The sequence below is a fragment of the Triticum aestivum genome, chromosome 7D (genome assembly GCF_018294505.1).
Source record: "Triticum aestivum cultivar Chinese Spring chromosome 7D, IWGSC CS RefSeq v2.1, whole genome shotgun sequence".
Classification (NCBI taxonomy): domain Eukaryota; kingdom Viridiplantae; phylum Streptophyta; class Magnoliopsida; order Poales; family Poaceae; genus Triticum; species Triticum aestivum.
In genome coordinates this window covers 201406670-201421763 of record NC_057814.1, presented here as the reverse complement: position 1 = coordinate 201421763, position 15094 = coordinate 201406670, and the positions used below count along the sequence as shown (strand labels likewise).

General features: G+C 48.2%; 1 protein-coding gene and 1 pseudogene across 1 annotated transcript; one reads left to right on the top strand and one right to left on the bottom strand.

Annotated features, from left to right (window-relative positions):
* LOC123171035 (alpha-1,3-arabinosyltransferase XAT2-like) overlaps positions 1–1251 on the bottom strand; it is a 56584-nt pseudogene extending 55333 nt beyond the window's left edge.
* A 2007-nt stretch (positions 1252–3258) lies between these two features.
* On the top strand, positions 3259–7514 carry LOC123168029 (beta-1,2-xylosyltransferase XYXT1). The gene is made up of 5 exons (XM_044585893.1): positions 3259–3590; positions 4571–4672; positions 5598–5708; positions 5867–5998; positions 6097–7514. Exons 1-5 carry the CDS (start codon positions 3413–3415, stop codon positions 7293–7295), a joined length of 1722 nt encoding a protein of 573 aa, XP_044441828.1. The 5' UTR covers positions 3259–3412; the 3' UTR covers positions 7296–7514.
* The last annotated feature ends 7580 nt before the right edge of the window (positions 7515–15094 follow it).

The window sequence follows — 15094 nt, the reverse complement described above, 5'->3', positions numbered from 1 at the left end:
CAGCCAGGCAAAGAATTTGCATTGTGATGGCGCGCGTGATTTCCAAGTTAGGTCCGCCGTGGGTATAACCTCTCTCGCCCAAAACTTGGCTGCATACGCGGATCAGACCGAAAACTGACCATTCGTCTCCCAAGACCATGAGGTAGCATCCTGCATGCTTTCCACAACCTCCCAAGTGCTCACGCTCTGCCAAAGCAGCAAGAATTGCTGCAGCGCATCCGGCCCCAGGTTCAGGTCCACATCCCTGGCCCAAGCGCCATCCTTGGTGGACTGCCTAACCACCATAGAGGTTCGGATCCTTTTCGGTATACTGTTGTAGATCAAAGGTGCAACCTCCTGTACCCTCTGCCCATGCAACCATCGATCTTCCCAGAAGAGTGTTGTGCGCCCATCGTTAGCAGTGCTCGTAGCGGCTGCCTGGTAGATTAGCGTGGACTCCTTAGGGACTTTAATGCGGAGCTCATTCCATGGTCTGGTCACATCAGTTCTTTTAAGCCAGGGCCATCTAGACTACATGGCCACGTTCATCCATCTCAAGTTAGGCAAGCCTAAGCCTCCCGCCTATTTGGGAGCACAAACAACGTCCCATGCCACAGTACAGTTTTCACCCTTCGCTTCCAATCTTCCGCACCAGAGGAAGCCTCGACATATCTTGATTATAGCTTCAATCGTCTTTATGGGCAAGTCCATTGCCATCATCGCATGAATTGGCATGGCACATAGGACCGAATGTACCAAGGTCAATCTACCACTCTTCGGCATCAGGGCAGCTTTCCACGTGGGCAACTTGTTCGCCATTTGATCCACAAGATATTGTAGCTGGGGCGCGGTCTGCTTCCGTAAGGACAATGGCAGGCCAAGGTACTTGATAGGGAACGATCCCACGGGGCATCCAAGCTGACTACAAACCAAGTTGACTTCCTCCTCCGTGCAGCGTATTGGCAAGGCTGCCGACTTGTTCATGTTGATCTTGAGGCCTGACGCTTCTCCAAACAGCTGAAAAATGCACCGACAGATAGCAAGATCCATAGGGATAGGCTTCACAAACAAAGCCACATCATTCGCAAAGATGGAAAGCCTCTTCCTTAGGCCTACCTGCGCCAAGGGTGCAAGGAATCCTCCACTGGCAGCAAACTCAAACAAACGCTGAAGCGGCTCCATAGTCAGAATGAATAGCATTGGTGAGATGGGATCGCCTTGTCGTAGCCCCTTGCAGTTGAGGATAGTGTCACCAGGGTCACCATTAACCATGACCCTGGTGGATGAGGTTGCAAGTATACCGCATATCCATGATCTCCACCGTGGTCCAAAGCCCATTTGCTATAGTAACTCCAGGAGAAAAGGCCACCTCACCGAATCAAAGGCTTTTGAGATATCGAGCTTAAGTAAAATCGTCGGGCTTCTCAAGGCGTTGAGGCGTCTGGCCATGCATTGTACTAGCATGAAGTTGTCATGCAGCGATCGACCCTTCACAAATGCTCTCTGATGATTGCCTACGAGTCTCGGCAAGTCCACCACTAGTCTGCACGCGAGCACTTTCTCAAAGATTTTGATTGCACTATGCACAAGATTTATGGGACGGAAGTCCCCCACATCCAGGGCCCCCTCTTTCTTCGGCAGGAGGGTAACAAGAGACTTGTCTATCGCTGCCATACCCTCATGTCACCATTGTAGAAGCAGCGCATGGCTGCCATGAAATCCTCTTTGATGATATGCCAACACATTTCATAGAACCTGCCTGTGAATCCGTCCGGCCCCGGAGCTTTATCCGGGGGCATGGATTTAATCACCCTCTCCACCTCATCTTCTGTGAACGGCTCCTCAAGGTGTGAGAGGTTCAGATGTGGTATGTTCAAGGCATCCAAGTTGATAGTGTGCTCACGCGGCTCCACAGTGCCAAAAGCAGTCCCGTAATATGCATCAACCGCCGAGGCAACCTCCTCCCGGCCCGAGTATATTTGGCCATTGTGCCGCACAACCCTAATAATGTTCTTCCTCTGCCTGTGGCTCGCTTGCTGGTGAAACAGCCTTGTGTTCCCATCTCCTTCCCGCAATTGCAACAGCCGGGATCGTTGTCTTGCAATTGTTCTATCCAGAGAGCACATCCCTAGCAGTTTTTTCTTCAAGCATCGCCGCAAGTTCCTTTCCTCCTCAGAGAGCTCTCTCGAGTCCATAGCAGTGTCTAGTTGCTTGATTACCTCCATAGCAATAGTAATTTGCAGCTTCACATTCCCAATCCAACGATCGCTCCACTTTTGGAGACTAACGGCCGTGGCTCTGAGCTTATTGTGTAGTGTGAGATACACATTTGATGCTGACAGGATTGACGTCCATGCCATTTGGACAACGTCGATAAATCCATCCGCTTTGCACCAGAATGCTTCGAACTTGAAACGCTTCCTTATATTGATATCCATGTTTAGGTCCAGCATCAACGGACAATGGTCCGAGACCGAAGTGCCAAGGGCAGATAAGAAGCAAGAGGGGTGCGCCTCATCCCACTCGTACTACTTTCTCTCTCGATCCCCTCTGCTGCCTCCGCTACGTCGGCCGATTCCGGCTGGAGAGGCCCGGCGGCGCGATGGGGAGCGGACGGGCGGCGCGGAGAGGGGCCTTGCGGCCGCGAGGGGAAGCGGACGGGCGGCGCGCGGAGGGGCCCGGCGGCCGCTAGGGGAAGCGAAGAGGCACAACGGCCGGTCGTTGGAGTGGAGAGGCCTGGCGGCGCGCGGAGGCCAGCCTGTCCCGCCTAACGCGCCGCGTCCAGGGCAACGCCGCCGAGCACCACAGCGAAGAGCGCCTGGTGGAAGCCGTCGCCGCCGCGAGGGGAAGCGGAGAGGCACGGCGGCGGCTGGAGTGGACGCCCCGCAGCTCGCCCCAGCTCGCCTCGCTGCTCCCTATCCGCTCTATCCGCTTTTGTGCTCTCCCGTTGGATACCCGCAGTGTTCGCCCCACGTCCGCTTGATGGATAGATGACCCAAACGGACAAAAAACGCACAAAATTCGTGTCTGTTTGGGTCCCTGCGTTGGAGTTGCTCTGAGTACACAAGGCGAAGGAGCTGCAAACCGGGTCGTTGATAGGCTGTTGCCGTGTAAGGTCCACTCCACCGCACCGCGCGCAGGGAGACGTGCCGAACGGGAGAGCTCGCTAGCCAACGGCCAACGCATCATACGATTTGATACCCCCTCTCGCCGCCAGCGGCACGTTCCGTGGACTAATCAAACCAGTTCTTTTTAGGCGATAAATCAAGCTTAGTTAGAGCCACATGGAACTCGCTACCACTCTGCCCGGCGAGCCGCCTGTATAAATACACGCGCGGCGCAGACATTACCCGTCGCATAAGCCGAGCCTTGTAACTTACACACAGACAAAAGAAGGTAGAGCGGGAGGGCGTTGCGCGAGCGCTTCGACGGCATGACCGCCGACCCGTCCCCGTCGTCGTCGTCGGCCGCCGCGGCGCCGTCGGTGAAGGGCGTGGCGAGGGCGCTGTCCCAGCACCACCGCGCCGTGGTCGGCTTCCTCTTCGGCTTCTTCGTCATCCTCGTGCTCTACACCACGGCGTCCGGCCAGTTCGGGACGACCAACACCATTGGTGAGTATTGAGTAGCCGTGGTAACCTTCTACAGTAATTATTATCAGTTATTACCTGCATGCGGTTCTCCCTGCTTGTTTACCGGGGTAACGTCCTTGACGTTTCTCTTGACCCTGGTCCGCCATACTAGAGCTTAATTGTTTTTATCACTAGTTGAAGAATAATGCATCCGATTTCTGTTCACGACTCCATGGCTAAACTCAACTCGGCTATATTCATCCTTATTTTGTTTCCCTTGACCCCACTGGTAGACTCGGTGACGTATGGATTCCATACACTACTCTTCATTTGGAAGTCTCCTCCCACACTGGCTATGTATGTATGACTTGTCCGGCTCTACAAATCAAGAAAAACAGTGGAAAACCAGTCACCTTTCTTTTTCAGGAGAATGACATACGCTTCTTCCTCAGAAATATTCAAACCATACATATGCAATCATACTTGTTTCCATCCAAATTATTGTACTGCATTAATTGTTTTATTAATTTCATTGAGAGTGCACCACATATAGCCACGCCATTCTTCCGTAACAATTAATTTTCAGCTAATGCATACTTCAAATACATACTACTCACTCCCCTCGAAAAGAAAAAATACATGCTACTCACCTATTGCGCTAAATTTAACGCCGAGCAGTATTTCTAGCAGACTCAAAACGGGATCATGCACATATCTAAATTGGTAACGGCCTATCTATTTGCAACATTTCGTCATACTAGCTAGCTAGTGCTCCCTCCGTTCACAAATAAGTAATACTAGATGTTTTTGGATACTTTACTATACACTACATACGAGTATAAATGAGTAAGCAAACACATTAAAATGCGTATATATACATCTGAATCGAAAAAAAGTTAGCAGAACATCTTATATTTATGAACGAAGGGGGTATAAACGTGGAATGTCAAAGCATGTGGTTGATTCGCCAGGTCGTCACGCTTACCATACAGCCAGCTAATTTCGCTTGTACGTGCATGCAGTCGCCCTGCGGTCCACGCCGGCCGAACAGAATGCCAGGACGTCTCCTCCTCCTCCTCCCCCTCCAGCGTCGTCGTCGGCGCCAAATAATAATTCCGCTCAAGGTACGTATATTAGGACTAACGCGTCCGGTGACACGTATCTTTATATTCTGATTTAGCGCGATCATCGATCGCCACCCTGTGTAATAATCAAATGCTGTTCGGTCGTTGTTAGCATGCTGTGGGGTTTGTTTTTGGCTAAACGAACTGTGCTGAGCATCGGGTCCTGTCAAACGACGGAACCGAACTGCCTGGCCCACGGCGCGCACATGTACGTAAGATAGGTTAGGGTGCTGCGTCGTGATCAGCGGCTTAATAATGGCATACTAGTAAACGATGGGGATGTGCCTACGTGTGGCACGGGTATTAGGTATAGCACATAGTATGTGTAGGCAGGACCGTAGTACGTTTTCGGAAGAGAGAATACGAATATACTTTTTTTTCGAGAATATATACTTTTTTTAGAGAGCGTGTGTGCGCAGTGTGCTTGTTGGTTGATTGTTACGCGGTTTTGTGTGAGCGCACACATGCATCTACTTCAACTTTAGTTACACCAAACTATGTCTGAAAAAGTGAAAATATAGTACTCCCTTCGTTCCGTAATGTAGTGCCTATGGATTTTTAAAAAAGTCAAACCTTACAAACTTTGACCAAGTTTATGAAAAAAAATATTTACATTTAGAAAGCCAAACATATATTGTTAGATTCATCGTAAGATGTATTTTTATATTTTATATATTTGACATTGTATATATAAATAGTTTTCTCTATACATTTGGTCAAAATTTGTGAAGTTTGACTTCATAAAAAATCTATAGGCACTACGTTATGAAACGGAGGGAGTAGTAAATTGGTACGTACTACATAGAAGTTCATTCTAGCTGGCCAAGTGGTTACAGTTCGCTATACTTTCCACAATATACTCGAATATCTAAGGACAAGTAATTCTGCGAAACTTGGTTTGTTGATGTATACCTAACATTGACAGGTGCAGTACATGACATGGAAAATGGGAAGAAGGACGAGGCAGCCAAGACGATGGGACAAGTACGCATCGAAGACAAAAACGTACCTGGAACCGAAATGAATAAAACGATCGGTAATACTACGACCTTTCACTGCCTAACTCATCGACTGTTTGTTTTTGGCATACTATGATTATTTTATCGATCATCATACGTAGTACTCTCTAGTCTCTCTTACGGTTTGTTACTTAGTTCACTGATGATTGACCAGCTGTTAATTTATTTGATTCAGATAACGTGCAAACCAATAGGACAGACTTGTCAAGCCAGACAGTGAATGAAGCTAGTGACAGGATGGAGGAAGAGCTCATTCGGCAAGAACTCGGTCAAGACGGCGACAAGAATGAGAGCAACGTCAAGCATGGTTAGTTACCAGAAAATTTCACTTCCGTTCATATGTGCAGTTGCCGTCATTCGTAATCTGATGAATCAGTGAAACGGTAAAACGTCGGCCGGATGCAGGTGCCCCGCCCAAGCCCGTCTGCGATTTGTCCGACCCCCGGTATGACATCTGCGAGATCTCCGGCGACGCCCGGGCCATCGGCGTCAACCGTACCATCCTCTATGTACCGCCCACAGCCGAACGCGGCGCCGACGGCCAGGAATGGGCCATCAAGGACCAGTCCCGCAAGTACCTGGAGTACATCGAGAAGGTGAAGGTCAAGACCCTGAGCGCTGCGGAGTCCCTGGTGGCGCCCGAGTGCACCTCCCAGCACGCCGTCCCGGCCGTCGTGTTCGCCATGAACGGGCTCACGTCCAACCCGTGGCACGACTTCAGCGACGTGATCGTCCCGCTCTTCATCACCGCCCGCGCCTACGACGGCGAGGTCCAGTTCCTCGTCACCGACCTCCAGCCGTGGTTCGTCGACAAGTACCGCCTCATCCTCGCCAACCTGTCCCGCTACGACATCGTCGACTTCAACAAGGACGCCGGCGTCCGGTGCCACCCGCGCATCGTCGTCGGCCTCCGCAGCCACCGCGACCTCGGCATCGACCCGGCCCGCACGCCGCGCAACTACACGCTGCTGGACTTCCGCATGTACATCCGGGACATCTTCTCGCTGCCGCCCGACGGCCTTGGCATCCCGTACAAGGAGGCCAACAAGAACGCGAGCGGCGGCGTCGACGGTGGCACGGGGAAACGGAAGCCGCGGCTCATGCTCATCAACCGCGGCCGGAACAGGAAGTTCGTCAACATCCCGGAGATCTCCGCGGCGGTGCAGGCCGCCGGGTTCGAGGTGGTGGTCGTGGAGCCGCGCCGTGACCTGAGGCTCGAGGAGTTCTCCAAGGCGGTGGACTCGTGCGACGTGCTGATGGGCGCGCACGGGGCCGGGCTCACAAACTTCTTCTTCCTCCGCACCGACGCGGCGATGCTGCAGGTGGTGCCGTGGGGCCACATGGAGCACTCGGCCATGATATTCTACGGCGTGCAGGCCAAGGAGATGAGGCTGCGGGACGTCGAGTACAGCATCACCGCCGAGGAGAGCACGCTCTACGAGAAGTACGGCAAGGACCACCCGGCGGTGAGTGACCCGGAGTCGATACATAAGCAGGGGTGGCAGCTGGGCATGAAGTACTACTGGCTGGAGCAGGACATCAGGCTCAACGTCACCCGATTTGCTCCGACGCTGCACCAGGTGCTTCGGACGCTCCAGGAATAGAGGATAGAAAATATATACACCTAGGCTGCAAGAAGATTGGCACATATTTGTTCATTTTTAAAGCTGTAACCTCTGCGTGTACTGGTAATATGTTGGTGTAATGAGCTTGAAGCTTCCGAAACGAAGCACTCCCCAAAAGAAGCGCAGAAAATCAGAGAATGATATAGCATGAGAATGGGCTTTACTGAAGATTTAAAGATTGTTTTATTTTGAGAGAAACGCAATTTATACCCTTGAACGTATGACTGAGAATGGACGAAGTTGTAATAATTCTAGTCATGTTTTGGCAAACTTTGGGAGGACTCAAGGCCGAACTTCTGTATGACTTGGGTCGGGACGAAGGTCATTTTAGACGCTGTTAAGCGTGACTGTACCTGTGATTTGATTGAGTAATACAAGAATTCTTCCGGAAAAAAAGAACTTATGGCCGAGTTCGGCGTTGACGTTTTGTGTGGTTCTCCCTCATGAGGACGTTGTCGGGTAGCTTAGTTGTCTTAGGACGTGGTGTGGCGTTGTCGTTGTGTTGTCCAGTTATCCTGGGATCTGCTTTGTAAGAGGGTTGCCACACTATCTTGTACCGTTCAGCTGTGCACTTTGGTATGCGTTTTATCTATAAAGCGGGATGAATGTCGTGAACTTATCGACGAGTTCGATCCCCTCGCGCCTCCACCTCAGGGAGACACCGAGGGAATCCAATCCTAGCGTCGCCCGACCCTCTCCCCATCCCGGCAGATCCCTGCCACCGCTGCCGCCGGCGTTGGCCGCGGTGGCGGCGGCGCCCGGCGCCAAAGGCACTGGGGCAGGAGGATGTGGTGGCTACCCCTGGAGGCGACTGGGGCGACTCGGGTAGGGTGCCCTGCACGGCGGCCAGGGCGGCTTCCAAGCCGTGTGGCGGCAGTCTTCGGCGGCCCCATGGCCGGCGGGTTGCTCCGGTGGCACTTCCCAGCTCTGCGATGGGCGGCGGCGGTCGTGGATCTCGCTTCCCAGGCAGATCCGTCAAGGCATGGCTTTGGCCAGTCGAGGACCCGTGATGGGACCGGTGTGGGGCAGCCAGAGGTCCTCTACCGACATTCAGGTGGCCCCGTTCGTCTTCATGGTGAGGGTGCTCGCGGATCCAGCTAGCTGCCAGATCAGCGTGACGCGAGTTCCGGTGAAAATTGTGTCGATTGCAGTCTTGGTGGACGATGGCGATGTCTCTGACGCCGTTTCCTTCTCGAAGCATCGTCGTTGCAGGTTGCATCTGTTGGGGATCGTTGCAGAAATTAAAAAAATTCTACGCATCACCAAGATCAATCTATGGAGAGACTAGCAACGAGGGAGAGGGGACTGCATCTTCATACCCTTGAAGATCGCGATGCGGAAGCGTTACAAGAGCGAGGATGAATGAGTCGTACTCGTAGCGATTCAGATCGCGGTTGATTTCGATCTAAGCGCCGAACAACGGCGCCTCCGCGTTCAACACACGTACAGCCCGGGGACGTCTCCTCCTTCTTGATCCAGCAAGGGGACAGGAGAAGTTGAGGGAGAGCTCCGGCAGCACGACGGGGTGGTGGTGGAGCTTGCAGTTCTCCGGCAGGGCTTCGCCAAGCACTACTACTAGTACGGAGGTGTTGGGGAGGGAGAGGGCTGCGCCAGGGGAAGGGGTGCGGCTCCCATGCGCCTCCCCACTATATATAGGGGTGGAGGGGGCTGGTTTCTTGCCCTCCAAGTCCATTGGGGCATTGGCAAAGGTGGGGGAAAGAAATCCCATCATCTCCCTTCCCCACCGATTGTTATCCCCCTTCCTTAGGGATCTTGATCTTATCCCTTCGGGATATGATCTTATTCCTTCTAAGGGGGGATCTTGGTGCGCCTTGACCAGGGGTGTGGGGCCTTGCCCCCCCACTCCGGAACCTTCGAGAACCTTCCCGGTATAATACCGAAAAATCCCGAACATTTTCCGGTGGCCAAAATATGACTTCCCATATATAAATCTTTACCTCCGGAACTCCTCGTGACGTACGGGATCTCATCCGGGACTCCGAACAACATTCGGTAACTACACACTAATTCCCATAACAACTCTAGCGTCACCGAACCTTAAGTATGTAGACCCTACACGTTCGGGAATCATGCAGACATGACCGAGACAGCTCTCTGGCCAATAACCAACAGCGGGATTTGGATACCCATGTTGGCTCCCACATGTTCCACGATGATCTCATCGGATGAACCATGATGTCGGGGATTCAATCAATCATGTATACAATTCCCTTTGTCAATCGGTACGTTACTTTCCCGAGATTCGATCGTCGGTATCCCAATACCTCGTTCAATCTCGTTACCGGCAAGTCACTTTACTCGTTTCGTAATGCATGATCCCGCGACTAACTACTTAGTCACATTGAGCTCATTATGATGATGCATTACCGAATGGGCCCAGAGATACCTCTCCGTCATACGGAGTGACAAATCCCAGTCTCGATTCGTGCCAACCCAACAGACACTTTCAGAGATACCTGTAGTGTACCTTTATAGCCACCCAGTTACGTTGTGACGTTTGGCACACCCAAAGCATTCCTACGGTATCCGGGAGTTGCACAATCTCATGGTCTAAGAAAATGATACTTGACATTATAAAAGCTTTAGCAGACGAACTACACGATCTTGTGCTATGCTTAGGATTGGGTCTTGTCCATCACATCATTCTCCTAATAATGTGATCCCGTTATCAATGACATCTAATGTCCATGGTCAGGAAACCATAACCATCTATTGATCAACGAGCTAGTCAACTAGAGGCTCACTAGGGACATGTTGTGGTCTATGTATTCACACATGTATTACGGTTTTCAGTTAATACAATTATAGCATGAACAATAGACAATTATCATGAATAAGGAAATACAATAATAACCATTTTATTATTGCCTCTAGGGCATATTTCCAACAGTCTCCCACTTGCACTAGAGTCAATAATCTAGTTCACATCACTATGTGATTGTAATGAATCCAACACCGATGGGGTTTGATCATATCTCGCTTGTGAGAGAGGTTATTAGTCAACGGGTCTGAACCTTTCAGATCCGTGTGTGCTTTACAAATCTCTATGTCATCTTGTAGACGCAGCTACCATGCGCTACTTGGAGCTATTCCAAATAACTGCTCTACTATACGAATCCGGTTTACTACTCAGAGTCATCCGGATTAGTGTCAAAGTTTGCATCGACGTAACCCTTTACGACGAACTCTTTTACCACCTCCATAATCGAGAAAATTCCTTAGTCCACTAGTTACTAAGGATAAGTTTGACCGCTGTCATGTGATCCATTCCTGGATCACTCTTGTACCCCTTGATTGACTCATGGCAAGGCACACTTCAGGTGCGGTACACAGCATAGCATACTGTAGAGCCTACGTCTAAAGCATAGGGGACGACCTTCGTCCTTTCTCTCTCTTCTGCCGTGGTCAGATCTTGAGTCTCACTCAATGCTCACACCTTATAACACAGCCAAGAACTCCTTCTTTGCTGATCTATTTGAACTCCTTCAAAATCTTGTCACGGTATGTATTCATTTGAAAGTACTATTAAGCGTTTTTGATCTATCCTTATAGATCTTGATGCTCAATGTTCAAGTAGCTTAATCCAGGTTTTCCATTGAAAAACACTTTTCAAATAACCCTATATGCTTTCCAGAAATTCTACATCATTTCTGATCAACAATATGTCAACAACATATACTCATCAGAAATTCTATAGTGCTCCCACTCACTTCTTTGGAAATACAAGTTTCTCATAAACTTTGTATAAACCCAAAATCTTTGATCATCTCATCAAAGCGTATATTCCAACTCCGAGATGCTTACTCCAGTCCTTAGAAGGATTGCTGGAGCTTTGCATACTTGTTAGCATCTTTTAGGATTGACAAAAACCTTCTGGTTGTATCACATACAACCTTTCCTCAAGAAAATTGTCGAGGAAACAATGTTTTGACATCCTATCTGCAAGATTTCATAAATAATGCAGTAACTGCTAATACAATTCCAACAGACTCTTAGCATCGCTACGAGTGAGAAAGTCTCACCGTAGTCAACTCCTTGAACTTGTCGGAAAACATCTTAACGACAAGTCGAGCTTTCTTAATGGTGATACTTACCATCATTGTCCGTCTTCCTTTTAAAATCCATCTGTACCCAATAGCCTTACGACCATCAAGTAGTTCTTCCAAAGTCTATACTTTGTTTTCACACATGGATCCTCTCGGATTTTATGGCCTCGAGCCATTTGTCGGAATCCGGGCCCACCATCGCTTCTCCATAGCTCGTAGGTTCATTGTTGTCTAGCAACATGACCTCCAAGACAGGATTACGTACCACTCTGAAATAGTACGCATCCTTGTCGACCTACGAGGTTTGGTAGTGACTTGATCCGAAGTTTCATGATCACTATCATCAGCTTCCACTTCAATTGGTGTAGGCGCTACAGGAACAACTTCCTGTGCCCTGCTACACACTGGTTGAAGTGACGGTTCAATAACCTCATCAAGTCTCCACCATCCTCCCACCCAATTCTTTCGAGAGAAACTTTTCCTCGAGAAAGGACCCGTTTCTAGAAACAATCACTTTTGCTTCCGGATCCGAAATAGGAGGTATACCCAACTGTTTTGGGTGTCCTATGAAGATGCATTTATCCGCTTTGGGTTCGAGCTTATCAGGCTAAACCCTTTTCACATAAGCGTCGCAGCCCCAAACTTTTAAGAAATGACAGCTTAGGTTTCTCTAAACCATAGTTCATACGGTGTCATCTCAACGGAATTACGTGGTGCCCTATTTAAAGTGAATGCGGTTGTCTCTAATGCCTAACCCATAAACGATAGTGGTAATTCGATAAGAGACATCATGGTTTGCACCACATCCAATAGGGTGCAGCTATGATGTTCGGACACACCATCACACTATGGTGTTCCAGGCGGCATTAGTTGTGAAACAATTTCCACAATGTCTTAATTGTGTACCAAACACGTAACTCAGATATTCATCTCTATGATCATATCATAGACATTTTATCCTCTTGTCACGACGATCTTCAACTTCACTCTGAAATTACTTGAACCTTTCAATAATTCAGACTTGTGTTTCATCAAGTAAATATACTTAGAATCTACTCAAATCATCTGTGAAGTAAGAGCATAACGATATTCACTGCGTGCCTCAGCACTCATTGGATTGCACACATCAAATGTATTACTTCCAACAAGTTGCTCTCTTGTTTCATCTCACTGAAAACGAGGCCTTTCAGTCATCTTGCCCATGTGGTATGATTTGCATGTCTCAAGTGATTCAAAATCAAGTGAGTCCAAACGATCCATCTGCATGGAGTTTCTTCATGCGTATAAACCAATAGACATGGTTCGCATGTCTCAAACTTTTCAAAAAACGAGTGAGTCCAAAGATCCATCAACATGGAGCTTCTTCATGCGTTTTATACCAATATGACTCAAATGGCAGTGCCACAAGTATGTGGTACTATCATTACTATCTTATATCTTTTGGCATGAACATGTGTATCACTACGATCGAGATTCAATAAACCATTCATTTTAGGTGCAAGACCATTGAAGGTATTATTCAAATAAACAGAGTAACCATTATTCTCCTTAAATGAATAACCGTATTGCGATAAACATAATCCAATCATGTCTATGCTCAACGCAAACACCAAATAACAATTATTTAGGTTTAACACCAATCTCGATGGTAGAGGGAGCATGCGATGCTTGATCACATCAACCTTGGAAACACTTCCAACACATATCGTCATCTCACCTTCAGCTAGTCTCCGTTTATTCCGTAGCTTTTTATTTCGAGTTACTAACACTTAGCAACCGAACCGGTATTTTAATACCCTGGTGCTACTAGGAGTACTAGTAAAGTACACATTATAATGTATATCCAATATACTTCTATCGGCCTTGCCAGCCTTCTCATCTACCAAGTATCTAGGGTAGTTCTGCTTCAGTGACCGTTCCCCTTATTTCAGAAGCACTTAGTCTCGGGTTTGGGTTCAACCTTGGGTTTCTTCACTAGAGCAGCAACTGATTTGCCGTTTCATGAAGTATCCCTTTCTTGCCCTTGCCCTTCTTGAAACTAGTGGTTTTACTAACCATCAACAATTGATGCTCCTATTTGATTTCTACTTTTGCGGTGTCGCGAATAGCTCAAGGATCATCATATCTATCCCTGATATGTTATAGTTCATCACGAAGCTCTAGTAGCTTGGTGGCAGTGACTTTGGAGAACCATCACTATCTCATCTGGAAGATTAACTCCCACTCGATTCAAGCGATTGTAGTACTCATACAATCTGAGCACATGCTCAACGATTGAGCTTTTCTCCTTAGTTTGCAGGCTTAAGAAACTTGTCAGAGGTCTCATACCTCTTGACGTGGGCACTAGCCTGAAATCCCAATTTCAGTCCTTGGAACATCTCATATGTTCTGCGATGTTTCAAAAACGTCTTTGGTGCCTCAATTCTAAACCATTTAGCATTACGCACTGAACTATCATGTAGTCATCAAAACGTGTATGTCAGATGTTCGCAACATCCACAACCGACGCTCGAGGTTCAGCACACTGAGCGGTGCATTAAGGACATAATCCTTCTGCGCAGCAATGAGGACAATCCTCAGTTTACGGACCCAGTCCGCATAATTGCTACTGTCAACTCTCAACTAAATTTTCTCTAGGAACATATCTAAAACAGTAGAACCAAAGCGTGAGCTACGACATAATTTGCAAAGACCTTTTGACTATGTTCATGATAATTAAGTTCATCTAATCAAATTATTTAATGAACTCCCACTCAGATAGACATCCCTCTAGTCATCTAAGTGATACATGATCCGAGTCAACTAGGCCGTGTCCGATCATCACGTGAGACGGACTAGTCATCATCGGTGAACATCTTCATGTTGATCGTATCCACTATACGACTCATGTTCGACCTTTCGGTCTCTTGTGTTCCGAGGCCATGTCTGTACATGCTAGGCTCGTCAAGTCAACCTAAGTGTTTTGCATGTGTAAATCTGGCTTACACCCGTTGTATGCGAACGTTAGAATCTATCACACCCGATCATCACGTGGTGCTTCGAAACAACGAACTTTTGCAACGGTGCACAGTTAGGGGGAACACTTTCTTGAAATTTTATGAGGGATCATCTTATTTATGCTACCGTCGTTCTAAGAAAATAAGATGTAAACATGACAAACATCACATGCAAATCATAGAGTGACATGATATGGCCAATATCATCTCGCGCCTTTGATCTTCATCTTTGAGGCGCGGCATGATTACCTTCGTCACCGGTATGACACCATGATCTCCATCATCATGATCTCCATCATAGTGTCTCCATGAAGTTGTCTCGCCAACTGTTACTTCTACTACTATGGCTAACAGTTAGCAATAAAGTGAAGTAATTACATGGCGTTTTCATTGACACACAGGTCATACAATAAATTAAGACAACTCCTATGGCTCTTGCCGGTTGTCATACTCGTCGACATGCAAGTCGTGATTCCTATTACAAGAACATGATCAATCTCATACATCACATATATCATTTATCACATCCTTTTGGCCATATCACATCACACAGCATATGCTGCAAGAACAAGTTAGACGTCCTCTAATTGTTGTTGCAAGTTTTTACGTGGCTGCTATAGGTTTCTAGCAAGAACGTTTCTTACATACGCCAAAACCACAACGTGATATGCCAATTTCTATTTACCCTTCATAAGGACCCTTTTCATCGAATCCG

Excerpts from the sequence above, each read along its gene's own strand:
- LOC123168029 (XM_044585893.1), top strand. The coding sequence starts at position 3,413 with ATGACCGCCGACCCGTCCCCGTCGTCGTCGTCGGCCGCCGCGGCGCCG. Across the intron at positions 5,709-5,866 it reads CGAAATGAATAAAACGATCG|ATAACGTGCAAACCAATAGG; the intron begins GTAATACTACGA and ends TATTTGATTCAG. Across the intron at positions 5,999-6,096 it reads TGAGAGCAACGTCAAGCATG|GTGCCCCGCCCAAGCCCGTC; the intron begins GTTAGTTACCAG and ends GGCCGGATGCAG.